This window comes from Rhipicephalus sanguineus, chromosome 1 (assembly GCF_013339695.2).
Source record: "Rhipicephalus sanguineus isolate Rsan-2018 chromosome 1, BIME_Rsan_1.4, whole genome shotgun sequence".
NCBI classification, from domain to species: domain Eukaryota; kingdom Metazoa; phylum Arthropoda; class Arachnida; order Ixodida; family Ixodidae; genus Rhipicephalus; species Rhipicephalus sanguineus.
In genome coordinates, this window is record NC_051176.1 from 269,471,249 (window position 1) to 269,498,777 (window position 27,529).

Below are 27,529 nucleotides of genomic sequence, written 5' to 3' on the forward strand. Positions count from 1 at the left end.
TTCTAAGAACAACACAGAGAGAGAGAGAATTGAGAAAAACGTGATATCGAAACTGAAACGAGAGTGCTAGCAATGATATGAGCCATGCGGTTTCATAGCGCGCCATATGCAATTTCGTATGTATCCTCGTGCGATCTGTGCTCGTGATCTTAGCATGTTCTACGCTACCATGATGTGCTGCGACGTAGCTCGATCGTGCGTTCGATTCCACTTACTGTAAGCTTGCGAATCTGGTCAGTCTACGATCTGATTAACTGGTATGTATCTCCGTTGATAGCTTAATTGATTGATCGTTGATTGCGTTGATTGATCATCAACTGCTCCTTTATCGCAATGTGAATTCCCTTGCCACAGATATGATTTTTACTGTGAAAGATTCAACCGTTAAACTAGATCGAGTAAAACGGCCGCCGTTTAGTCCCACAACGATAATCGTCATCTGGCTCGCATGCGTTTCCTTTCTCGAAAACTCGGCGCTCGCCGCTTTCCTGTCAAGAATGCTGTGTCATGCTGATAACGCGCATGCCGTTAGCGACCTGGGGTGCAATCGCGGAACGATGCTATTTCCGATTCCAATGCCTTTCGTGCTTTTCGCGCTTGGCCAGTGGTCAGAACGACGGTCCGTCCGCGTTATCAACGCGATCAGCCAGCCACGAGTGGTGGATAATAAAAATAGCATAGAATATGGCCTAAGGCATCGTTCCGCGATAGCACCCCTGGAAGTGCCGGGCGCGCGGTGATAATGCAAGAAAAAGACACCCTTTTTACTCGCTCTTTTTTAAGGATCGGGAGCCATTTGTAGCTTCACCGTTGGTACATTTTCTGCCTGTTGGCAGCTTCCGTTAGGGGGTGGGGGGAAGCGGACAAATGGGACAGGTCGTGTATGTGGCTTTCGTTACGCAGCCTAGCGGCAGTACGTATTCTTTCCCATCGGAAATTAGCTGTACGAGATGTAAGAAGAAATATAATCATGGTGTTGCTTTACTTAATTGCAAAACGACGCGTTTTTGTAAAGCCGAGCTAGAATGTACTTGAACCAGCTAGAACCTAGCACACGCAGTACACCCTACCCGAGCCCTGACCTGTTCCATTCCTTATATCAGTGGTAAACCCAGAAAAATCACAAGGGAGGACACACATCTTGCATTGCCAGCCATTTTGTTTTATAAACATGCTTTGTTTTTAATCGCATAAAAATTGAAATTTTGCTTTTGGATAAAATGCAAAAAAAAAAAGAGCATATATAGCATCGACGCGGGTCGGGGAGAGAGAGAGAGAGAGAAAACTTTATTTTTAAAATCAGTCAATTACGTCAGGCATTGCCCGTCGCCCCTAGCCGTCGGCCGGAATCCCTTGAGACACGGCAGCAGTAAGAGCTTGACTGATGAGGTCCCGCTGGACGTTGGGGTCTGGGTTGTGGAGCAGGGCCTCCCAGGATTCTAGAGTGTGAGAACCATCGTTCTGACTAGGACATGTCCACACCATGTGAACCAGATTCGCTGCCCCATCACAAAATTTGCACTGGGACTGGAAAACTTCTGGGTGCCACTTGCTGTAAAGTACGGGGTTTGGAAAAACCCCCGTCTGCAACTTTCGCCACATAACCTCGTCTTTCTTATTGAGCCGGGGAAAACAGCACTGAGTGTTGCATGGCGAAGTTAGCATCTACCGTAACTCGAAGGTAGGCTCCAGCACATCCCAAGCTATGTTATTCGGGTTAAAGCATAAAATAAAAATGGTAGCACATTTTTTGTGATAATGTGTAAAGATACAGCCTTTTTTTTTTTTTAACTTCAGCTCCATTTTTCATCATGCATGCCTGTTAGTTTCTACTGTTAGAAATAGCCTCCCACGTGATTTATCCCTGGAAACTTTCTTATAAAGCATTTTTATGTTCACCACGATGATCTTCTTTAATGATGCAATCGCATTTAGATTTCATTGTGATTGGCTTCCGACAAATCGTTGACATAAATGATGTTAGACGAGCTGGGATTATTTATTTACTTTGCATTTCAAAGCCCAGCATAATAAACATTTGTGGCACATCAGAATTAATTAAATAACCCATAGCCAGAAAGCTCATATATACTCTACAGTGCTTTTTGAAACGACAATCAACTTTCACTTTTGTACTTGGTTTCTGTTTGTTGGAAAGGCTTCAGATTTCAGTTGGTTTTATGGAGAGTGTGCTATCATATTTAACTGTCAAGAAATTCAAATATGACTTTTGAAAGATAAATCTCAAGGGGGACACAAGGGGTGTCCCCACCGGCGTGTACACAAGGGGGTTGGGACCCCCCTGACCCCCCCATAATTTATGCCGCTGCTTTGTATAATGGAAAAGTGTTGCTTCAAGTAAACATGTAACTTAGGCATTTCCATTGGGCGGGAGCTATGAGCCACATTGACAAAATTCAGCTACTTTAGCCCAAATACGGTGTGATACACTGGCTCCATAAGCGTGCGCACAAGGGGGGCAGGGGGGTGGCCGCTCCCCCTAGTCATCTAAGGGGCTCCTGATGTTGCATCCAAGAACGGTTTACTTTTCACCTTTACTCCCGGAAAGCTAAAGGCAGGCCATTGTGAGAAGCACGTCATTGCTTAATTTTCATTTATGCATCTATTGTGAAGCTTGTTTTCTTTCGGACTCGACTAACAGGAAGTGGTGGTGGGGTGCTGCATTGAAACTTTGCCCCCCCCCCCCCCCTAATGGACAAACCTGCGCACACCTCTGACTGGCTCTACTACCTGCAGTTTAAGATAAACATGGAGGCAGCAGCAGTGACCACGACATATAGAGGCATGCTGCCTCTCTATGTTTCTTGATGTGCAAAACACTTCTTTCCTGCAGCATGTATTTGTCCTTAAAGGGACCCTGCAACACTTTCCCAAGTAATCATTGAATGGCTTCATTAAGAGAGCTTATTGCCTTACAAATCGACTGCCGCAAAAATTTTGAGAATTCGTCAAGTACGAGTGGAGTTATATAAATTTGTTGCACACTTCTCTGTCCTTTCGTACAAGTGTGTGCACACTTAAAGCTACGCAAGGGGGGGGATGACAAGGGGGCAAGAAAATGTGTCTGTTTATCAGCGCGTGTAAGCTTGAGCACTTTCTTTTTTTTTTTTTCTTTGACCGCACGGCTTACCTTAAATGTGATCGTGAGCGTGCGCGCAGGCTTGGGTGGCATCCCGCGGTGGTCACGGTAACTATAAAGCTCACGATGGTGAAATCAGTCAATGGCCGTGGGCTTAATTGGGTGTATGGCACGGTCATTTGGTTTTATGGCATGATTTGTCGAGAAAAGAGGGAACAATTTCTAGCTGACTTTGAGAATTAATTGTAAATTCCAGGCCGCGTACTGTGATATAATGTTTGGCTCGCATGTCCTTGGGAGCCTCGACTGCTGATCGGCAGCGTTTTCTGACCATGCTGAAAAAATATTGCAGGGCCCTTTGTGTGTAGACTGCTGTCATTCTGTCGAAAAATGGGCTTGCTGATATGATTGCAGGAAAATAGGACTAAAAATTTGAAACAGTATATGGACTGTCTGAATCACAGTTGTCTAGAGCAGCCAGTCGGCTGCTTCAGCCACCGTGTTTTGTGTAAAAATGCAGGGACCTACGTCTTAATGATACCAAGCATAGTCATATCACATGCTGGGTCCTTCTTGGTAAAAGCAGCACAAAAAGATAGCAACGTGGGATGATGAATGACACAGGGCAGGCACTGACTTTATGCTATAGTGCAAGCATGAACGGAAGCTTGTAGCTAACGTGACATTGCAGCTATGGACTTTGCCAGCATCCACAGCCATCCACTCGACCACTCTAGACAAGTGTGATTCAGACCTTACTGTCCGAAGTGAAGTGGACTTTGCAGTCACTTATCGTTTTGGCATGAGATTTAATAATGACTGAATCCCCAAGTTTTGGAATGTCGCTGCTTCATGACTAACTTTTTCTAGCGTCTGACATTTTTCACTGCTTGTTGTAGTTAAGCCACATTGTTATTATTAAAGAGACCAGTGGCATAGCCAGAAATTTTTTTGGGGGGGAGGGGAGGGGTCGATCACCCATTATGTCATATATGGCATGCATGCATTTGTATGTGTGCATGTATATGTGAACAATTGGATGATTTTATGTACAAAGCACATTTTTAGATATTTTTTACAACATTTGTGATCTTTGATTTGCATCTTCTTTTGGAGGAGCTAAATTCAATACACATGCAGTTGCTCACCAGTTTCCCAGAGCATTATTCTTTATAACCATCGATTACTCAACTTGAAGCAACAACACTATCATAGAGAACTAATGTATTGCAGCAGTAGGAACATTGGTTGCTTGTCAGTGCACATTTATGTGGATAAATTTCATAATCATTTACATTGGTCAGCGGTTTGCAGCCGCCCTACAGACCAAGGTCAGCGAATATTTCTTTTAAGAAGCAATAATGTTTACTAATTAAAATTTTTTTGATACATTTCATGTAACTTCACAGCATTTTTCAGCTGTAACTATGCATTCTTACATATTCTAAGTTTGTCATGTCTGGGATGTGCTTGTTTTGAAAAGCGTGCTATTGTACTTTTTGAAATCGATCTGCAATGCGCAGGATCAACCATGGGAATACTAGGTCTACAGACATACCTCGAAAAAGTTGTGGATGGCGGCTGCACATCTGTTGACATCATAGAAGAAGCAGCGAGACATGCTCCATACTGCCCTCCAGGAACCAAGCCCACAATAGTGGTAGATAGCCTGTGTTTAATGAGGTGGCTTTACAGTAAGACTGATGACTACATATTTGGCGGTCCATGGAGGTCTGTTGCCCACATTGTGACCGTAAGTATTTCAGATTAACATGAAGCATGATGAATATATTGGAAAGGAGTGCCATTATAATACCGTCAAGATTGCAATAGGGTGGATGCTTCAGTCTTGGCGGCACATTTTAGGAAGCAAAGTAATTGAGTGAGAAGGAGGTTGTGCCTTCGTTCTTTTTGTGGCTTGTCATTTAAATGTGGTTTCTTTCTTACTATGCGCCTCCAGGCCTAGATTACCATCCTCCTTCAGATTCCATAAATCTACGATGATGGTGTTAGCTCATGGTATTAAGTATTTATGTGCAATGTATTCTTCAAGCTAGCCCAACTACATGTGTGTTGCGCAAGTGGGCTAGTTGTGTGCTTTTGTTTGAGAGACATTAATGTCACTTTGATTCATTGCTGTTTTGGTTCGTGTTTTATTCTTACAAATTCAAGTATTATTTGGCATATATGTAAAGAAATTTTTTGCACTTTTCTTTGTCATAGTTATTGATAGTTATCGTATCTTGTTTGGGTAAGTAGTAAACATTTGTGAAGGTGTAATATTAAGCGTGATCTTTTGTTTTCTAACAGGAGCTCGTGAGATCATTTCAAGAGAAAGGCATTGACTTGGTGTTTTTCTTTGATGGCTGCGTGTGTGACGCTAAAGTGGGAATGTGGCGAAGTCGACGACTTCAAAAGAGTCGGGAGATTATGGAGATATACGAGAAACTTCGAGCTCATTGCTGGACGGGAGATGATAGGAATCTTTCCTGTCCCAATGGAACAGCATACGTCTTGTGCTTTGTGGTCAAGCATCTGACATCATGCAAAGTATGTTAGTTGGCCAGCAGTTTAGCTTGTTCATGTTTGTAACTGGTGCTGCATATGTACTAACATTCATTCAAACTCATTTGCAGGTGTTTAATGCGGTGGGAGAGTGTGACAATGAAGTGGCTCGTTATGCAGAAACGCATCAGGAATGCTTTGCCATCCTAAGTCAGGACTCTGACTTTTCCATTTTCAACATGAGAGTTCTGTTCCTCTCCATTTTGCATTTAGACATGGGCAAACTTCAAACCCGTGCCTACAGTTCTCGGGCACTTGCTCGACATTTGGGCATCGGCAGCCACCTGTTGCCATTGTTTGCTTGCCTTGCAGGCAATGATTTTGTCAGCAAAGAGCAACTGACATCGTTTCATCGCTCACTTGGTATGTGCCACATTTTCTTATTAATATGCCATTTAACTGTTCCACGGAATGTAGTTTGAAGGAGTAACCGTGTCCTCTCAATTTTATTTGTTTACCTAACATGGTTTGTTCTGAAACTTGGTGGTACAGGCAGTCCTTGATTGGAGTTTAGCTTTACCACTTTTTTCATCGCATGAAAATCTGTTGTGTTACATGAATAAGCCCACATTCTTTTCTGCACCGTTTAACCATTTCTGTGCAGTTCTACCAGCTTGCAGAACTTGCCACATTTGTGATAGCTAAATTGTTTCTTTGAAGTAGTGAAAAAGCAAGCACTGCCAGCTATTTTTTTTTTCCTTTTTAAGAGAGGGAGAGCACTCGTATTTTTAATGCTATTGGCAGCTACTCTTTGTGTACAATATCTATTTCATCCCCTTTTCTTGCAGTAGAGTTTGCAATGGGTGCTGCTCAAAATGTGCAGAAATCTTGTCGTTCTTGTTGGTCATTTGTAACACACTGATTAAAGTGTCTCTTGTCAATGTGCATGTATGGGAGAAGGAGAGAAACATCACTGTGCCAACATTTCTTGAGAGAGGCAGTGTCACAGAGGTGGGCACAGGTTCTTGTACTAAGGGTGCGTCAAGTAAAAAAGATTGTCCAGAGCAAGATATTATTTCGTCCATCCTTTATGTAAGCTTTGCACTTCACTGTTCAGCTCATGTTTGTTGGGAGAAATAGACTTGCCCACACACTTGCGTCAGGGCTTTTTTTCTAATGGGTTTAGCTTAACACTTTCGTCACCGTGTAAAAAGTCGGTTGTTTTTGGGTAGTCCAGGAAATATTGTTTTCCTGCTACAGAGATTAATTGATGCTAAAGTGTAGGGTATCAAATGATAGAGGAAGAATTGTTCTTTCTAAAAATATTAATTTTAAACAACAGATTTATTTTGAATATTATCAAAAACTTATCAAAACAAAGAAAAATGTAGCAAGAAGAAAAAAAATTCATAAAAACAACAGTGCTACTCTGCACAGGGTAAATATAAAAAAAATTCAAAATATGCATTTTGAATACAAGGTCATAATAGAATAATACTGCAAATATAAGCTCTGCAAGTACAAAACTTACTTACATACCTTACTTACATACGTACAAAAATATAAGCATTAGTGCCTATCATGCCACCACGCAAAGTAGTTTCTTGACGCTGTTAAACAAAGGTTGGCTGCACATGTTTTGCATAAAACATTTTTTTTTGCTCAACTTCCTTTTCCTCGTAGCAGTTCTGGTATCTTCTAATTTTTTGTGGTTGGTGCTGGGGACCCTGAGACGCCTCCAGTGTATACGTTGATATGAACAGTGTACCCCGTTTCCAAATCTGCCAAAACCCATAATTTGCATCCTGATTTGACCACTTTGTCCCTCATGTACTGCCAAATACGAGACTGACCTTTTGATTTCACCATTTTCTCATCCACGGAAAGGTCAGACGCGGTTGAAAAAATAGCGCGGATGAATCATTCATGTGTTGCAGTAGAGAAGACACGTGGTGAAACTTCCCGTGGGATGCGACGGTGGTCTTCTCTAGATCAGAGACACTCAAGAAGGCAAGCAACGGCTTGAACCTTTTCCGTGGCATCAACCAGTGGCATAAATCGAGTAAAATCACAAGGGGGGACACACATATTGCCATGGTGGCCATTTTGTTTTTATTTTTATTTATATAAAAATTAGAATCATGCTTTCAAATGAAATTGAAAGAAAAAACGAGCGTGGGCTCCCAGCTCATATAATTGCGTTGTTCTATTGAGTCTTCTCCGAAAGCAGTCGAGCAGTAGTTGCAATTTCAATATAGTCTTACACAGCTAAGAGGTATTGAACACATGCCTACACACTACCAAATAAACAGGCATTAACAAAAAAGTTGATTGCACAATACTTAACTATCAAGCAGTTCAAGTATATGGCATTTGAAAGATATACCTCAAGTGGGGGACACTTGAAGGGGTGTCCCCCCCCCCCCAGCCTGAACACAAGGGGGGTCACCACCCCTCTGACCCCCTCCGTGATTTACGCCAGTGGCATCACTGGTGGTTGATGAAGGCCTGGAAATATCTGTCGTCGACTCCAGCAATGCAGGCGCGAGACTTGGACGATTCCCGTGTACACCAGAAGTCTGACGAACTTGTGCACCTCCTCCTCAGTAACCAGTGGCGTAGCCCGGGGCAGGCACACCGGGCCCGTGCCCCCTCCCCCAAATTTTTTTTCCCATGGGATACAGAGCACAAGATGACACTCGACCCCACTTATCTGCCCAGACCCAATGGCGGATCAAGGAGGTGCCCCCCCCCTCGAAAAAAATTTCTGCCTACGCCACTGTCAGTGGCCTCCCTCCAGAATCCATCCCTCTAACTGTGCGTTGGTTTTTCGAAAATATGCATCCACGCATACTTATTTGTGTGGTTGCGTATCTCGCTGACGACCAAAATTGGTATTGCGCAACGTGACTGTATGACAAACATATATGACAGGTGGTAACTTGAAAATTATGATATGCATATCATTTACGGCATGATTTACATGCCACGCTCATTGTCCGATTGCGGCCGTTTCGCTAGCCTAATTGATATACACCAAAATTAGTATTGTGTGACGCGAATGTATGATGAACATAAGTGACAGGTGGTAGCATGAAAACTATGACATGCATGTCATGTATGGCATGATTCACATGCCACGCTCATGGTGGACTCGCGGCCATTTCGCTCGTTTGATATACACCAAAATTGGTATTGTGCGGTGTGACTGTATGACGAACATAAATGACAGGTCCTAACATGCGAATTATGTTATGCATGTCATGTACGGTATGATTTACATGACACTGTTCTGGTGCGCTTCCGGCCGTTTAGATAACTGGATATATACCAAAATTGGTATGGCATGACAGGAGTGCGTGATGAACATAAATGACCAGTCATGCAGTGTATATACTAGAATATACATTTCATTAGCATGGTATTATACCACATTGTGCATGCACGCGTGCATGGCAAACATGCGATATATGGTGAGCTAGATGCCATGGCATGAATGATTTCATTTGGCTCAAAAATAAGCAAAGCGATGTATGCAGCTTTTTGCTGGCTGCTTCGCATTACATCGATTCCCACAGTGCGTGGGATCTACCGGATTTTTTGTATTCCCTCTTTTAACACGAAAGTGTTCTTTGCCGGGGTCCACCAAGACTTCAGTGACGTATTTCTGCCACGGAAATGACGTCGAAAAAATTCACACGATCAGATGGCAAAGCTAAAAGGTTCCGTCAGCGGGCATCGAACCCACGACTGCTCGGTCCGCAACAACAGATGCCGGGCGCGCTATCCACTGCGCCACGGTCACAGACTCCAGAGGCTTTACAAATGCACCTTTTATATCTACCACTCTCCCGGTCAGCGGGGTGGTGTTGCCCTCTGGGAGCGGTAAGGTAAAGGAATTCTCCATTACTCTGGCCTCCGCGATTAGCACCTGCAACGCATACATGTCCGTCCCATTCGGCGCATTTTCAATAAAAGTTAAATTTTGTCAATGCCTTAACACACCACGAGGTGGCAATCTTAGCCGAAGCGTCGTAAAAGCGTCGGCCTCGCTCATTGCATCACGCCAATCCAAAACAAAAATAGCTCTGCGACGCACACCTGCCTCACCTGGCTTAACACCGCGTTCCCCGCTCACGCGCTCGCCCCGAAAAAAATCGCGGCCGGGCTACCGGGTCGGCACGACGCGCTTTGCGTTTTCCTCTAGTCCGGCCGTGGTGTGCCGTGGGGGTGCCGTGGGATGGCGACCAAGTTCTGCGTCCAATATGCGACGCTCTTCTGGCTATCACACCTCGTTCTCTGATTACGCTTTCACTGTTAACTACTACAGCTACCACAAGGGTTTGTTTAATCATTTAACATGGACGCTAGTCGTCGGGATGGAGATGTGCAACAAATCATGAAAGTGCGTGCATCCACGTTAAACGGTGCTATAGCTGCCAGACATCAATATACATTGTGCAAACTCTCTTATATCAATGTAGAGTAAACATTCAATTACTTCTGTAAGGGCGCGCTTTACTTTCGTGTTATTCCGATCCCTATGACGGAGGGATCAACCATCCTTTTCACCCCTCTGTGACCTTTCAGTCCAAAACTGGCATACGTGGGCATCGGCAAGGGGGTGCAAAAGGTGCACTTGCCCCCCCACGATCTCCCACCCCTCAAGCCACACCAACAGTTGCTCCCCACCCAAGCCATACCAGCGCTCCCCCTCCCCCACCACGATGTAACGTGGGTTTGCACCCCCAAGACAAAATCCTGCCGATGCCCATGCTGGGAAATGGGTAATGGTTAATGCTTAAATCATACTTGCTGTTTCTCCCTTGTCTATTTGCTCAGAGTGAATCGCATTAGTAAATACATGAAAAGCAAGTAACATTATAATGCCAGCCTGAGTCTATGCCGAAATAACACTTGAATCCCTTTTTTAGCCTGATTACATAAAAACAACTTTTACCGACAATACTGAAGGATTATGTACAATTTGTGCAGGCTGGCAACTGAAAATTGCAGCTTCGTTGCTTTTCATGAAAATTCTATTAATACATGCCTATCTTGTTTTAAACTTGCTGGCATTTGAAACCTAGGATTTACGAAAATTAGGCTAGCACTCTCTAAAGCATGCACATTTTTTTTAGATGAATAGGCGGAGTTTTATGTCTTTTTGTTTTCTGGCGGCAGCTCATGCGAAAAAGTTAAAGAAAGAGTAGCTTTTAATTGATGTGCTAGCTTCATCAACAAATTGCGTCTGTCCAGACTCCACCTCCTATTCTAATGGGTGAATTTTCTTTGAATGAAAGCTTCAGTGTTCGGAATTCTACTGCAGCTATTCATATCTTGTGAGGAGCATCCACTTTTTTCTTCCAGCATTTTTCTACATCTGCTTTCTGCTTGATGTAATGGAATTTTGCATTCTCACTTGACCATGAGGGGCTTGTGGTTTGTGCTCTTTTAGGTCTTCGGCCATACCATCACGGTCGTCATGCACTCTTGTTCGAGAGAATCGCTACTGTCATTTGTCAGAGAGGCTGGAGTGCCACACCTGACATACATGTGGCCAGAAGTGTTGGTGTAGACTTGGACAGTTTGCTGAGCGGGGTCCGCATGTATGACACGAAAGAAGACTCCTGCAAGCTGGGATTGCCCAGGGGCATTGAGGTAGCCTCTTGGCATCTGGCTTTAGAGAAGTACAGGCATGCTGAAATCCCCCCAAGCGTTCTACAAGTGCTTCATAGCCGAGAGATCTTCCTTGGGGAAACCATGGAGCAGCAAATGTAAGATCCCCAGCTTGGCAGTGCAAGCTGTCTTGTAGCCTGTGCACATTTCCACAAAAAGCCATAGAGGTATATGCATATGTAAGTTAGGTTGGTATAGGCATAATAATAATTGTTGGGGGTTTTACATGCCAAAACCATGATATGCTTATGAGAGACGCCGTAGCGGAAGGCTCTGGAAATTTTGACCATCTGGTGTGGTTTAACGTGCACCTAAATATCACCACGTGGGCCTCTAGCATTTTGCCTCCATAGAAATGGGGCCGCCACAGCCGGGATTCGATCCCGCGACCTTCGGGTTAGCAGTCGAGCAATATAACCACTAGACCACTGCGGCGGGTTAGGTTGGTATATGCAATGCAAGTTGTTGTAATGGATGAGGGACCTCATTAACTCAAGCTCCAAGAATTTGTTCAAATAAACTTGAGTTTCAAGAGCCATGTGCCCCTTTTATACAGTGCTGCAGTCATGGGCACGTTACCAGTAAAAAGTAACAGTGTTACAGTTACAGTTACCTAAACCAAAAAAGTAACTCTGTTACAGTTACAGTTACAGAGTTTCCGAAAGTAACTTGTTACAGTTACAGTTACCATGCAAAAGTAACGTCGTTACTTTTCCGTTACTGTATAAAATTTTAGATCACAAATCAAATTATAGAATTTATTTAATAAGGGTTGCACGTCGTAAAACCCTAGACGAAGGAAACATAAAAAGAGGCCCAACACCAGCAATCACTTTGAACGCCTCTTACTTGAAGTGGAAAATGTGGTTGATGTACTGGAACGACGGCAGTATATCCTAAGACGTTTATTAACTATACCCAGAAGCGCATGCGAAGAGCAGCTGGGAGTGCATCACGAGTGGTTACGACGTCCATTGTGTCTGCTCCATATGTTTAAAGGAGTACTGACGTGAATATTAAAATTTTTCGGGTTGTTGCTCTAAATGAAAGCACGGGTGTCGAGAACCCTAAAAAGAGTGTCGTGGTGCCTGGCGATGCATTGCATATATTTTTAATACCGCTTCTTTCAACCAGCAGTTTCGGTTTCGGTTTCGAGAGGGCAGCTTCATAGTGACGTGTCAAGTCTGCCCGTGACGTCACGGGCAGACTGCAACCCACGAAATATGCACCTGCTGTCCTTTGCTGTCAGTCGAACGTGGTTCATGATGAGTGAACTGTCGTCCAGTGCCTCCGACAGCGATTTGTGTGATTTAGGCTGCATGCAGAACCCAGACTTCGCAAACCAAGTGAGCTGACTTGAAACGTCATAGGGCTCTCCATGCGGTGAAGCTGCCTTGCAGGTGCTGGGAGATGCAAACATTAAAATCAAACTTAAATATTTATACGTGTTTCCCGGATGTGGTGTGGGGAGAGCGTTAACACTACATGCCAAGGAAACCAAAAGCGTCCGTTTTGCTGCACTTAAAAATCATGTCAGTACTCCTTTAAGGTGCGTCAGACTCTGTTCAGAGAGCTTCCGGTCCGCTGGACATACAAACCGTTTTTAAGTCCCGTTATTATACCTTGGAACATGACAACGTGTGTTCAGGAAATCCTAAGACTGCACACCTGCGGATGATCATGGCGGTATCTAAAAGTGTGATGCGGGGATCGGCGAAACGGGCAGGAAATGATCAACGAGGCCTAAAGAACTCAAGCGGAATGTCGCTAAAGCAACCCATGCAACGCGTTCTAAGACCGAGCTTGTTGAGCACTGCTGGATGACAGGTCATAGCTTTGACCTAAACAATGCGACGACGCCGGTTTGTGAACGAAGGTGGGGGAAAAGCAACTCCTGGAATCGTGGTTCATTCGCCGCGGCTTGCAAAAACAGCCGCGGCCCCCCACTGGACATTTACAAGGACATGTGTGACTAGTGGACTGGTTGACCTCGGCTCATTTTTTTTTTCTTTTTTAGGATGCCACCTGCATTGGGGGTGAAACGTCTGTCATTTTGTTAATAATTCTTGCATTAAGTCGGAGTAAACATTTTACAACCAGTTACAAAGAAGTTTTAAAATATCGCTTCGCTACTTCACGGAATTTCTGGCCTTAGCCGTTTCGCGTTCTGCTGTTTTCTAGCCACCTGTCAAACACGATTAGCTCGGAGCCTCAGATGAGGGAGACTATAAACATGGCATCCTAATGCTCCTCCACCTGTACACCAAGAACATAGCTAGATGCTCAAGTGACGAAAATGATATATATGCTGAAAAAAAAAAAAAACGGACGCGAACTTAGCAGGCTGTTCAGTTGAACCACGATTGATTTACATGTTGCGTTAATGACAGACCTCCAACCTCGGTCTTCTGCAGGGAAGATAATACGCTTAGTCACCTCCTCTCCTAAACTGTGAGGGGAGCCCTATTCTGGAAAGTTGAGGGGTGGAGAGAAGAAAGTTCGAAAAAGTGTTGCTGTTGGATAATTTTTCATAAAGACAGAAGTAACTGTAACGGTATTTTCCGTTACAGTTACTGCGAAAAAAAGTAACAGTGTTACAGTTACAAGTTCCTCTAACTTAAAAAGTAACTAGTTACAGTTACAAGTTACTGAAAAAAGTAACTAGTTACCGGTAACGCGTTACTAGTAACTGGTTACTGCCCAAGACTGCAGTGCTGTTTCCAAATTATCACATGATAATAGCACGTGCTACTGCTTGTTAGGGGAAGCCCTGCTGAAAATTTTTTGGCTCTTCAATCGTGAGCTGATGAAACTCGTATGAAATTTTCTCTGACAGATAAGAAATTTCAGCATGAAATTAACTGCAGGAAGCTGTGAAAATGCATATTCAAGCTTAACATTGATTGTGTTGACTGCTTGCCACATTTAAAGTGGTCTTTTGCCGGTGTGAATGGGCGAGTGTGGCACTTGCATTGTGTGCCATATGAGACAGGGGTACTGCAAGTAGCCAATACAGAGTGCTGCTCAAGTGCAGATAGAAGTACTGCAACCTGTGCTGTGTTGCTTGTTACATCTGCAGGGTGCTAAAAGACTGTTAGAGCATGCACTGAACTCAGTAGCGTAGCCAGGGGGTGGCACGCTGGGCCCCCTGGCTATGCCACTGCCACTGGCTTTAACCCTTTGAGGATAGGATTATTATAGACTATTGAGGAATGCATCCAGTCTCAATTAAATAATTTATTACAAGGTGCTGGAATCCCCTGCAAGAAAGTCATTGTGGTAGGATATTTCTGTGCAGGTATTCTAGTAATTATGGAGTAATCAATTATCTATTTAACCTTAAGTCAATCACACTGTGCTTCTGCATAAAGAAAACTTGTCCATCGACTTGAAGCACATGCTAAAGATAAATATTGACACATTGCAAGTTATAACATTCTTTCACTATTGCTGTCATTAGTCACATGTCGAGCATATTGTCAGATGTGGTGGTGTCCCTACAGAAGTTATCGTTTGTAAGAATAATGCAGCGCACAAAAAGTTAACTGAATACAAATAGAGTATGAAGGAGGTTCAGCTTAGCCAACGTTAAATGTTTCTTGCTTTATCATTGCCATCACTAGTCACAGCTGGCAAAAGTAATCGCATGCGCAAATGTGTGCATGTTGCTTGAAGAGTTTAATTATATGGACCTAATCGCTCTTGTTAGAGCCAAGGCAACTTTCATCTTTATTAATGATGTCACCCGTTGACACACTATGCCCACAATTGCAAAATGTTTGGAGAACTTTTCTATGCTGTGCCCATTGCTGCTGCATAAAGTAGTAGTAACTTCTATTTCATGATTGGTAACTTCCCAGGACTCTTGCATGTCCAGTACGTGATGCGCTGCATATTTTTATATAGTTATTCAATGCAACAGTGCCCACTTTCTGTATAATATTTTCTTACGCCTCAAGACTACTCATAGAATGTGTGAGCATTTTGAATCTGATCCTTCTTTTTCTTTTTCTCTACTTTTTTTCCAGGAGTGAAAACAAGTTACCAGCAAACATCTTGTTTCAGGAGGTCAGGCGGAGGATTTACTGGGTCCTTTTCAAAGGCGACACGTCAGTGGTTATCACTGAACATGTTACATACCCTGGTACCATCGGAGTCAGGGATGAGGCTGTGACATGCATACCTTTGAAAATTGAAGGTGGGGCTCGTACAGTGGGGTTGCTGTAATACCTGCTTTAGTGTTCTACTTGTCGTTATTGCGTGCAATGATTGATTATTTGGAATGATTACTAGTTCTAGTTGTCCTGGCAAATCTTACCAGTTTGACTGCTGATGCAGTCTGCTTTTCATGGTTTAAAGGGACCGACAACCAACTTTTGTGGTACCCATTTTCTTGAGTGCAACGGGAAGCTTACCGGTCAGAGCTTCTAATCACGGAGTGGTAACGCGGAGAACGCCGTAAAACATTTGTAATCAGAGATTTTCGATCTGCAGCGATTATGCAGTCTTAGTATCACATGCTGCAAACAGTGAGAGGCGAGCGCGATAGCGATTATACACTAGCAGTGGTGACAAGTTATGCCCTAAGTATAAAAAGGCAATGTTACGTTTGCAAAGCCTGCGGTGCTGCGACTACTGCTTTCTAGCCTATTATATTATTTTACAATAGTTATAGCGTTTTTCTGGGGCTTCTTATAGAAGTACTTTGGCCGTAAACAGGTCACTTTATCACATTTTAGTCAAGCCAAGCCAAGCTAAGCCTTCGAAAACGAAACAAGTGGTAGGATACACCAGCAGTGTTGTTCATGAAGTGGTAGCAATCCTCCACAGAACAGTAATTCGATGGCATTTTGCGAGCAGCAGCGCAAACTCGCGTACTACTCTTCAAAAGTCCGATACGACGAGAGCAGACGAGAGTCGAGTACGCGGGAAACGCCGCCGGACGCCGCGTGCATGCGCCATAGCCTCTGTTTCACTGGAAGCCACGAAAGCAGCGCCGCATCTCATGCTTTATTTCTTTTACCTTAGAAACAAACGGGATTTGACAATAACATACATATTCAAAATTTCAGCTCTCGTTCTGGTGCGTGTAAAAGCATTTGACTACGTACAACAAAGTGCTTAAGACTGCATACGTCTAGTTCATGGCGCTCGCGCTAGGCTGTGTGACATACCGGTTTTTGTTACTTTTAAATGCGATTTAAAAATATAAATCCTACTCAGATCGCAAAAAGTATTCTGGAATCTGTCACTATAATGCACGGCCTTTTTATTTCCACCAGGATCTAATCACCGTTCTGGCCAGTTGTCGGTCCCTTTAAAGGGGTCATGAACCACTTTTCCAAGTAATGATCTAATGACCTTAGTATCGGAGTTTACTGCCTCCCGAATCGATTGCTGCAAAAATTTCTCGAATCCGTCAAGAATCAGCGGAGTTACGGGGGTTTGGCGCACGCTCCCAGCGCTTTCTCTCTTTTCTCGTGCCGACGAGCGCACTCGAAGCTAGACAGGGAGGGATGACACGGGGGAAAGAAGTTACGTCAGTGCGCGTCATGAAACGCGATCGCTCTCCCGCTGTGATTCACTTGCGCGAGTGCGGCTACCGTGTACTGAGGAGTGCGGCGCCGGCAAGTGGCGGCACCCCGCGGCAAGAAGCGCATCTGATCCGAACGCCGCTCTCGATTTACTTCGGCTATCGGCCAATAAGCATGCTATGTCTCTTGCGACGTAAAGTGACAGATCCGCGACGTAAACTGACAGACACCCCACCGACGAGAGTGAGAACCGGCCTCTGTTTGAAAAGAGGGCGCCTGGGGAAACGGCAACTTCGCGCTCCGCTTGTGGCCTTTACGCGGCGCGCACGACTGTAGTATTTGGCAGAGCAGTTCATAGCCGTGTCAGCTTTCCGCAGGATGTGTTTTTTCAACAAGCCCAAGGGGTGCTTCATGGCCCCTTTAAGGTTCGCTTTAAAATAGGACTTGTGTGCCATACTTACCCTAATAAACATGGATGTACAACGGAAAAGAGAATGCATGGGAACTCATGTTGAGTGTTTCTTGTTCTGTGGCTGTATTTAGTGCTGTAATGTCACAAATGTCAAACAACCAACCAGCCAATTTTCTGCCTTTCTCAAATGAAGGTATTAATACCTTTGCAGTTATTCGCCCTTAATAGTGGCAAATTTTGTTTATTTAGAATCTTTCGCTTTCTATTGATTTTAATAGATCGTAGTGACAGTGATGCAGGATTGTAGAACTTAAAGGGACCCTGTTTTGGCGATTTTGTAGAAATGCATTGAGCTGGTAAAGCAAGACCTAAGCATCATTTGCAGACCGATTTAAGCTCTCTGTGCCAAGTGTGTGATTTATTACAAGACTTTAAACACGCAAATCACTCAATGTTGCAGTGGCTCAGCTAAGTGTGCTTTCAAACGCTTGCTTCCATTATACGAGCATTGTTCTATTATACGTTACAGCAGCGATCAATATGATTAGACATGTCCAGTCTACGTCAACTTGACCTTTGGTGAACAGCGAGCGTGATCTGCTTGTGTTACAACATGCTTCATGTTGACATGAGCTTTGCAACAGTGTTTATCTCGAGGTGTCTTTTCTCGGACACAATGAATTGCCTTAGCTGCGTTGTAGGTTGGAAATCTAGCAGTTGGTGACGTGTAAAGCTGTGACTTTGTCAAGGTAACTGGGGAGACAAGTTGCTTCAGCTAGAGCATTCTAGTGCACTTTACTTCAGCTCATCGGTGCCATGAGTGTCGAGCTCTCGCTATCCGATCAATGGCAGGATCCACGAGTATGCGGCCTTAACGTCACTACCAAAGACACCACCAGATTGCCCGTGTTTACGCTTATCGGTGACCATTCTCAGGTACATTTTGTCTGTCTGCATACTTAGCGTTTGCAGATCATTGGTGTACTGGAGAATAAAATTTCAATGGCCCGTGTCATTGCATCACCTGGTGGAGAAGATCTCAACCATGCGCTTCTTTGTAGTGGCCTCCCCAATCTGCTTTGGCAGCGTGGCGGTGCTGACGGCGTGCTGCTGGCTCACTGCCGGAGTTGATTGCGGGGGTGATATAGAAGATAGTGCAGCTCAACCCATCGAGTGCAGTCATCGCCAGTGATGACTGCACATTCGACGAGTTAAGGAGGAAGGACAGTGCCTGAGGAGGAGGTTAACATATGATTGTCCATAGCTGTCTTGTTACAAGGTGTGTTGCTTAATTTGTGCTGGAAATTATTTCATGATGTAGCCTAAACGCTGACTAAAACTAACAAAAAAAACGTTTCAGAGTCCTTTTAAGTGGAAGTTAGCGTTGTGGCAACAGTTATTGGAATAATTTGGCAATTTCTCTGGCTAAAAGAAAAAAAAAATTAGGAACAAAAACTTGTGGTAATCAGAACCAACCAACTTTAGAGTGTCAGTAGGCAAAAGGATCCTAGTAGTAGACTCAATGGATGCATTGTGCTGCTGCTGCTCATCATTTACATTGTTCAGAACAGTAAATTAAGGTGGCATATGGTGCATTTCCCAAAATGGCAAACCCACCTTGTTATACATGTGATCCAATGTATCGCAAAGTGCAGACGTAGCCTAAAAGAGCAGGACTCGCTATGCTCAGTCAGTGTCTACATCATAAGCCCCATTTAGTATTGCCTTTCATATCACAACGACACCCAACCTTTGGGGAAAAAAAAGCTGAACATATTCATTTATTTATTTATTTGAGATTGTTTCAGACACACAGAACGTCTTAGATTGCAAGGCTAAAGGCAGAAAATTGTCTGCCTGCCCATATGCATCATATGCATCAACCAAAAGGTTCCTTGAACCTTTTGGTTGATGGGACTGCATCATTTTGGTGAACGGGACTGCATAGAAACATTAATGAACCAATAGCAGCATATGTCAGTAACCTACCCCGACTATATAAGACTAGACTAGAGTGAGGACCCCACTAAAACGTTCGTATTGTAAACTCCTACAGCATTGACATTGAGAGGGCTCAAACTCATTGAACCCTTCAACTACACCTGAATTATCACTGCTTTTTTTCCTCTCATGCACTCTTTGGACACTTGTATTCATGCATGCAGCAACTCATGGCAAACTGAAGGAAGTGCTTCGAACAAAGGCAGAACCAACACTGCTTTGTTTCTTAACACTGGGCTATATGTACACATGAGAACATCACTTGTGGCACTATCTAAGAACAAAAGACAAACTTGCTTATACACAACAGAAACCTCTTGGAGTACAGACAAGAATGGGTCAGAGCCTTCACCAGAACTATGGAAAAGCCTTGAAGCATGCTTTACTCTACACCAATGCTGTACACGAATTGCACAGATGAGACGTGTGCAGTTGCACTTTAGTCCCGTGCATTCGGCGTTATTCCCGGCATCCAGACTTAAGTAACTGAAGACTGTGTCGCCCAAAACGTTTCCCACACCCACTCAACTGTTATGGATACTGACAACAATGATCATTGACACACGTGCACACGCATACACACAAAATTTAGACGTTCAATTTGTGTTTTCAGATAATTCCAGGTGTACCAGTGTTACTGCTGTGGGTAAAAATGCCGAACTTCATTGTCTTGATCAACATAGAATAGTTTCCAAACATAAATTTTTGTATCTTTTAAATCATGAGCATTATAGAATATCCAGAACAGAGCATCTCATTGAACCTCTCAGGTACTCAATAACTAACCACAAGACAATACGGCTACCTAAAAGTCACAACAGCATTCACAAAAACTCTGTTTTTCTCTCAGCTATAGCATACTGGAATGAACTACCATCATCTACGGTGAACTATGAAATGATAGAATCTTTTGCTGAAGGAATGAAAGATATCGTTTTTTTCTAAATAGTGTATTTGTATATAATAAATTATCAACAGCACAAGGTGATGAGTAGGGCTACACGGTTTATTATAAACTGTTATTTCTTCTTCCACTTAGTGTCTCATTGACAGCATTGTTTACACCATACTCATCATTGAATTTTTTCGGTGGATTGTGTTCGTCCCTTTTTGTATGTGGCACCATTGTAACTTTACCGCATATCTTGTGTATAACTCCTGCTTGGAACGAGACCGTCTGCAGTATGTTAAAAAAAACGTCACAGTTTCGTTGTAAGGGCGGAGCAATCAATGCGATAGCAACAAATTAGAATGTTACACGAAGAACAGCAAGCAGCTCGATACTCGCAGCACAGCCGCTCAAGCGCAGAGGACGCAGGAAAACAACGCACACAGGACGAGTGCGAACTAGCAGCTGTCACGGCTCGACACTTGCAGCGTGCTGCAAGCACAAGGAAGGATGCTTGAAAAGAACGCACAAGTATACACAGGACGAGCGCGAACAAACTGTCACAGTTGTTACTTTTTTGTGTTTGAGCAGCGTGCTACAACCCAACGCTCTTAGATATATTTTTTCTTGAAAAGTGCGGCGCATGGAGTGACCCCCCCCCCCCGTGTTTCCTGCCGCGCAGTGGCGTTCAATGCATTGTTTAACCAGCGTTCCACACCGCGAGTGGGTAAAAAAATTGGCCACTTTTTAGTGCGCGTCTCAAGGGCAGTTTTCACACTGAAGCCAAATCTAGGAGCGTTGCTTTAAAGCGCGCCCTTCAGGCAATCTCACTGGTGATAATGCACACGCTGAAGCACCTTCGAGCTCTGTTTAACGCCAGCGGTAAATGGTGTATATAAATAACTCGCCCTTAGTATACCAAAGAACGGATGGCGTGTGGTCTAGTTATCTAACGCACTGTGCTGCGGAGCGAGGGGTCGCAGGTTCGAATCCCGGTGGCACACTTCGGAAATTTTTTCTTCTGATTTATTTTTCTTTCTGGCTTTTATTTATATATACATACATATACATATCCGGGACATGACGGCGACAGAAAAAACCTGCCGAGAGTGTCCATATAATTGCTATGCTATCGCAATAAAATAAATAAACACACACACACACCCCCTACCAACTACTAAATGCTTGCCACTTATTTTTACCACAAATTGGAGGAACCTCCCAATTTGTGGTCCTCTATTGAGGGGCCACTGTTGCGATGGTAGTATAATTTGTGGCACATTCTACCAGGCTACTGTGTTCAAGGGCCATGTGAGGCAGCTGTGCTATTTGCATTCACACATCCTATTACAATCATCCATTCTTGCCATATCTCGTATGTTTATTGTACATTGGAAATAACCATTGCCTTAATTGTAATGCCTATATATTATGCCCTGTACAGCAACTATATTTAAGGCATATATACAAACAAAGTACACTGTCCTACTGACATTTACTGCACCCTTTCTTACGTGTCTTACCATCTCTTGGTGCTCTTCTGCCATCACTGGCCCTTGTAATGGCAGTAAAGTCAATATCAATTAACTGGAGTTTGCTTTTATTTTTTCATTTTGTTGTATTTTTAATTATGAGAAATGCACTCTTTAGTAGTGCATTAAGTATTGTAGTTTAGGCTATCCATTGCTGATAAAATATTTTTTCTTTCCAGGTGAAGTACCAGAGCTCCGTCACCTTTGGTCTAAAGACCCATCCTTGGGGTTCATGCGCTGGCAACTCTTCTGTGGTTGCCTGCAAATGGAGACGCAGATGGAGAAGCTCAAGAGGATGCCCTATGTCTATTTGGTTTTTTGTTGCACACTGCGTCATCTGTTTCTAGCAGGAGTCATCCAGGGAATGGAAATTAATGCTCTAATCCTACAATGCATCCTGCCGGATGATATGAAGCTTAAGTTCACAGAAAGGCACATTCCTGTAAGTTCTGATGCATGTAAATAGTTTAATTTATTTCTATTATTTAGTGTGCAACCATTTGACCACAAATATATGTCGATGTAGGTTATGGAGACACTTAACACAAGTAACGTACATTGAAGTGGTAATAGAAATACATGTGATATTAACATCTGCTTTCTGTGGAATCAACCACATACAGGAATACTGTAAGAATTCATGATGCACGCCCCTGAAAAATGCAACAGAGTTGGTGAGGGGAGGATGTTTGAATCTGATGTTTGTTCCCACATGAGCCACATAATGACCAGAACTGGTTCATTGTAGCTATGGAGCTATTCTGAAAGAATAGTGCAAGGGTTCCTATGCCAGCATTGCCCGACGACATGAGTAGCGCATTTTGCTGGGTTTCGCTAGTATGGTGGCGCAAGTGCTGTACTTTTCCCATGTAGGGTGGACCTCAAAAATTGAGTGCTGTGAAACAAATGAAGGTGCTTAAGGTATAAGCACACATAGAGTAAACAGATACCATACACTAGTAGTAGGCTAGGAGTGGGAGAGCTGTTTAGGGCCACTCAACAACACCTTTTTTAAATATAGAACCCAGAGCAATGAAACTTGAGTGGTTTACATAGTTTATTATACTGATTTCAAATAAATAAGCAGATTTATAGTGAGTTGCATAGTTTTTATCTTGTACCATGAGAGCATTTATAATGTAGGCCTTTTTGCCCCTCTTTTTCTATTTCTAAACTTCCATAACTATGAACCATTAGTGCCTCAAGTTCCTCCACATTATGTGGAGAATGCAGAAAACTTATTAGAATGTGCATACAAAATATGTTAATAATAAAGGTGAAATTGGAAGGTATTAAGAGCCCAGTAATCACTATTTGAATTTCGTCTTGAAAATATAAGGGATACCGAAGCTTAAAGGATGTAATGGCAGTCCTCACATGTTGAAGAAAGAGGCAAAAAAAATTTCATCCAAACATGAGCATCAGAACTACCAAAAAAGATGAGAGAACTTGAAAAAGCTCCCAAGAAAAACAGATTGTAAAGGTAAAAGGGAGAATTAATTTGATTTATGTGGCATAGACAAGCTTTCTATTGTTATTTCTTGCTTCATGCAGTTGAGCAATCATAGTTATTTGGAAAATGACTTTTCTGAACTCCTCATGTGAACCACAATGGGAGGTGACCATCCTATGTCGTCTAGGGAACTCTAGATAATGTGCACTTTCTGGCTTTTAACAACCACCTTGTGCTCTTTAAATGTGATTTTTTTTCCATTTCCACTTGAAGTTCAGTGTTGATTTTTGCTTTCATAAAAGTTGAATGAGTCACCTTTTTAAAACGAGTAAAAGAAAGTAATTTTAGAAAGTACCTGTTTCTAAAGTTAGAAATAGAAATTTTTAGCATCTCCTGTCGATATACAGAGGCATCTATGTGGTTATTTTGTGATGTGCCATGTTTGATAGCTCAAAATGGCAATTTAGCTGTGGGCAACGTCAGTGTGAAGCTTAATGCAGCATTTCTGATATGCTGGACTTGCAGTTGGTGATAGCCCATAAATCCAATTACTATTCAAGTATTTACTATAATAATGTTCTAACTGAACATTTCATGCATCTGCTTTTTGTTGAGTTGTTTGATGAGTTGTTTTAATTGATCTATGATGTAGAATGGTGTTGGGACTTGAATATAGTGACAGTGAGGTCAACAATTGTTTCTATCCTTGAAATGTCTGAACAGTGTAAAATGGGGGGGAATGAAGATGTGAAAGCAGTGAGGTACACACATACACGTGGCTAACGTCAAAACAAGAAATGTGTGTGAATGGTAAAGGCTGGAGCAAACAAAAATTTTTCATGGCGCTTGTATTTTAGCTACAGTGGAATAAGCCGAACAGGCACTCCCGTAGCCTACAACCTGCTATGGACTTGTAGTATCAGGCCATTGATGCCAAAGTTTTAATATTTTGTGCTGACACTGGTAGCAACAGGATTTCAATTATCTTGCGGTTTTGGCACAAAGAACCTCAGAATTTTAAGTAATTACATATGAATGTTATGTACTCTGAATATGCGTTGCATGGATGGTGTAATAAAGGTGGAAAGCTAGGTAACATTTCTCAAGCTATGTTTTGTTATCATCATGACGTTGAGAGCCTGTTGTCAAAAAGCCAGCACATATTGGTCATTGCACACTAGATGCCCAAAATTCGACACTTTAGTAATCCTTTTTTTAATACTGGAAATTTAATTAAGTCTACAAAAATGCATCCCTAAGATATCTATTGCTAAAATAATTTGGTCTATTTGATTACTGTTTGAATTGTACCCTTAAGCAGAAAACATGTAAAAGTTATAAAACCATAAAAATATGAATACTGATTCAATAAAAGTGGTAATTGTCTCAGCATTGTAAATGGGTTTTGCTTTAATACGCACTCTCCAATGTAGCCCCCCCCCCCCCCAGTTAATTCTGTACACATGTATTTATGTATAAAAGACAGTTGGGGTAGTTTTTAAAGATTTTTCATAAAAGCTGAATATTTATCTGTACTTGCTAACTGTTCTTGCAGAACTGTGTCAAGGTACTAATCAGCTTTAGTATTTGGACATGCAACAACTGCTAAATGCAATAGAATCTCGATAAGTAGACTCTCTGTTTAAGCAAATAAATTTTTTAGTTGGCCGGCTATGTTTTCAATGTATTTAAAACCTGCTTAATTCAAACTGCCTCATTGCACAAATTCGGTTAATTCAAACTTTTTGCTTGTCCATACCTGGAAATATCTGCTACTTGAACATTCGTGTTTTTGTCGCTAACAGTCGCAAATAAAGCCGATTGCCTGCCTACAAAATGGCCAAATTAGCCAAACTGTGTGCACCAATAATTGCATGCTGAATGAGGGAGGGGAAAACAACAACAATAACAACACCAACTAAACGAGACGGTCTGGTCTTGGTTTATTGCGTGCCGGAAAGTGTCCTAATATTGGGAAGGGGCTACCAGTTGTTGCAGGGCGCAACACATTTTTGTCCCTTAATTACACACGCATGCAAGTGTTGTATACTAACGAGTACCAGTGTGATATGCTGACCTACAAACTCTGTTTGGGATGTTGCTGTGGCCCTGAGAAGCACTAAACATCACAATGCTAGTTAATGTTGCCTTGAGTCATGTTTGTGAGAGCTTCTGATAGTTCAAGCAAAATCCTGAGTTCCCCTCGAGTTTGAGTTATGGAGAGTCTACTGTATACAGAAATGATTGCAATAATAAAAAGAAATGCATTTGTATCATCTTTCTAGTTGCAATGTCTACATGAGATGCTTCACATAAAAAGATAAAATGTAGTGTATTTCACAGGAGGAGTGCTGACAATTTGTTTTGGAAAGCTTAGTCAGAATAATTTTCGTTTAAGAAAATAATTTTTTTCTGTTTGCATGCCCTCCCACACATGGTGCTGTTGATGTATTATGGTGGCAGAGAACTTTATGCTTCAAGCATGTTTTTTGCTGGGGTGCATTGCAGAAGTATTTGAAACTGCTGCGCCTCCACTTGTTTAGTGTCCTCCAAACGCTCTATGTATGGCTAGAAATTAGACAGGGACTGAAAAGTCATCATTTTTATGCAAATAATGATTAAAATTGAGGATGTAATAAGCTGTTATTGAGAAAAAAGAGGCAATTTATGCGTCAGTGTTCAAGATGCCCCTCTAGTATATTCATTAAGTGAGCAAACGGGCAACTTCAGTTGTGATGAAATCAGTTACATCTCTGTAAAATATTCTATCATTATTCAGACTGCCTAAAATATGCCATAGCATCTTTGTCAGAATTCCAAGTTTAATTCATCAAGATTTTTCATACTACATTTGTGACGTGCTTGCAGCGATGTTGGCAGCATTGTGCGTTAGCATGGGATTGCAACATGGCAACATTGTTGCCATGCTGTAGTCGGCACGCACCAACCTGTTTTGTGTGTTTAAAGCAGGTCCTTAGTTTGAACTAGATATTGTGTCATACGTTAGGAAAAATAAATGTTTTAAAACTGACTAGGGCAAAGGAAGACATGCTACTCAATTAAGGGTGCCATCCCGTTGTTGTCATTGTTGTCATTTTCAGCTGCTGCCCACTCTGTGAGGTGTTTCTTGGAAAGAAGAAAACAATGGCACCATTTTCTGCAACCTTAGCAGGAGCATGGCTCAGCGCCATGCCCACGTTGTGAACGAATCCAAAACCAGTAGTATTTACCCTCTGCACTCTCTCCTTTTTGTTCCTCTCTCAAACACTGATTCTCCCTTTGTTGCTCCAACTTCTCCAATAGCCACCTCATCCCTTTCTTTTCCCTTCTTTGTGTGCAAGCTTGATCTTCTTCTCCTCTGCTCTGACAGACAACTCCTCCTGTCGAAATGCTGGCTCTAGTGATCTTCCCTGTACACTTTCTCATCACTTCAGACCTTCCTCTTCTGCTGAATTTGTAAGGTCTTGCCCGGATAATTATGTTCTGTACCACATGTTACAGTCAGTGTTGAAAGTTTACAGACTGCTGGTACTGATAAAGTGAACTTCCAAGCAGTTTGAAACCATACCCAGTTGAACGGCATGACACTGTTTTTCACTTCTACTAGTGCAGGCTATGGAACTAAGCAGTTTTGTACTAACTTTCAGCAGTTCATAAACTTGTGATGCTTAGTATGCATTTGACTTCTTTCTCATAGGAAAGTGTCAGCATGTTGCACTCATTGTAGAGGTTACACATTAGGGCCAGGATATGGGGTCAACCATCTTCTTTATTTCGAGCACACTTCTACTCATCAGTTTCGTTATGACTCGTAACCTCTTCACAACATCCACATCCATCAACCTCTTTCAATTCTCATCCCTCCTGGGATGACACATAAAGAAGTTCCCAATACTAGTTGCAAACTTGAGCACACCATCATCTTTGACATGATCGAATCTCTTGAGTATACCTTTTTGCTCTGTAGTTTGCCCCAAGCAATACAGTCACATCTATGGCTGCTTTGTATTTGGAAGGCCTTTTCTGACAAATAATAAGTCATTCAACAGCATAGGGAATGTGCATGTGTTGTGGCGATGGTCAAAGTGTGTCTTCATATCTTTGTGGTGTTGCTCGTATGCTTTCACAGTTTTCTGCTTCTCGCACAGTTGTACCCGTTCTTCAATGCCAAGCAGTTGATCAGCATGGAGCGCCAGTTCCTTTCCAAATGCTGTGAAATATGGGCTACAGCAAATGCTCGTAGTGGGTGACCAATTGTGATGAGCAACAACAGCCTCCAAGCAGTATTTTCATCCACTTTCAAATCATAACTTTCATAGGGATAATGTTTCAAGTCCCATGTGACTCTCTGTAATGTCATTTCCTGCAGGATGGTGGGGCACATAGTGTCGCAAAATGACTCATTTTTCCTTCGCCTAATCTTT

At 42.6% G+C, this 27,529-nt stretch overlaps 1 protein-coding gene across 2 annotated transcripts in view; it reads left to right on the forward strand.

Annotated features, from left to right (window-relative positions):
• Positions 1 to 27,529, forward strand: part of LOC119378952 (constitutive coactivator of peroxisome proliferator-activated receptor gamma) — a 44,921-nt gene continuing 17,392 nt past the window's right edge. The window contains exons 1-8 of one of the 2 annotated variants that reach the window (XR_005181081.2): positions 1 to 257; positions 4,624 to 4,853; positions 5,411 to 5,650; positions 5,737 to 6,028; positions 11,064 to 11,382; positions 15,313 to 15,482; positions 21,832 to 22,094; positions 26,207 to 26,327. Coding sequence is in view for 1 of the 2 variants with exons in the window: in XM_037648056.2 (XP_037503984.1) it covers positions 4,632 to 4,853; positions 5,411 to 5,650; positions 5,737 to 6,028; positions 11,064 to 11,382; positions 15,313 to 15,482; positions 21,832 to 22,094 (1,506 nt within the window). In the remaining variant the exon portion in view is untranslated. The remainder of the gene's footprint in view (positions 258 to 4,623; positions 4,854 to 5,410; positions 5,651 to 5,736; positions 6,029 to 11,063; positions 11,383 to 15,312; positions 15,483 to 21,831; positions 22,095 to 26,206; positions 26,328 to 27,529) is intronic. The other variant, XM_037648056.2, reaches the window with a different exon arrangement.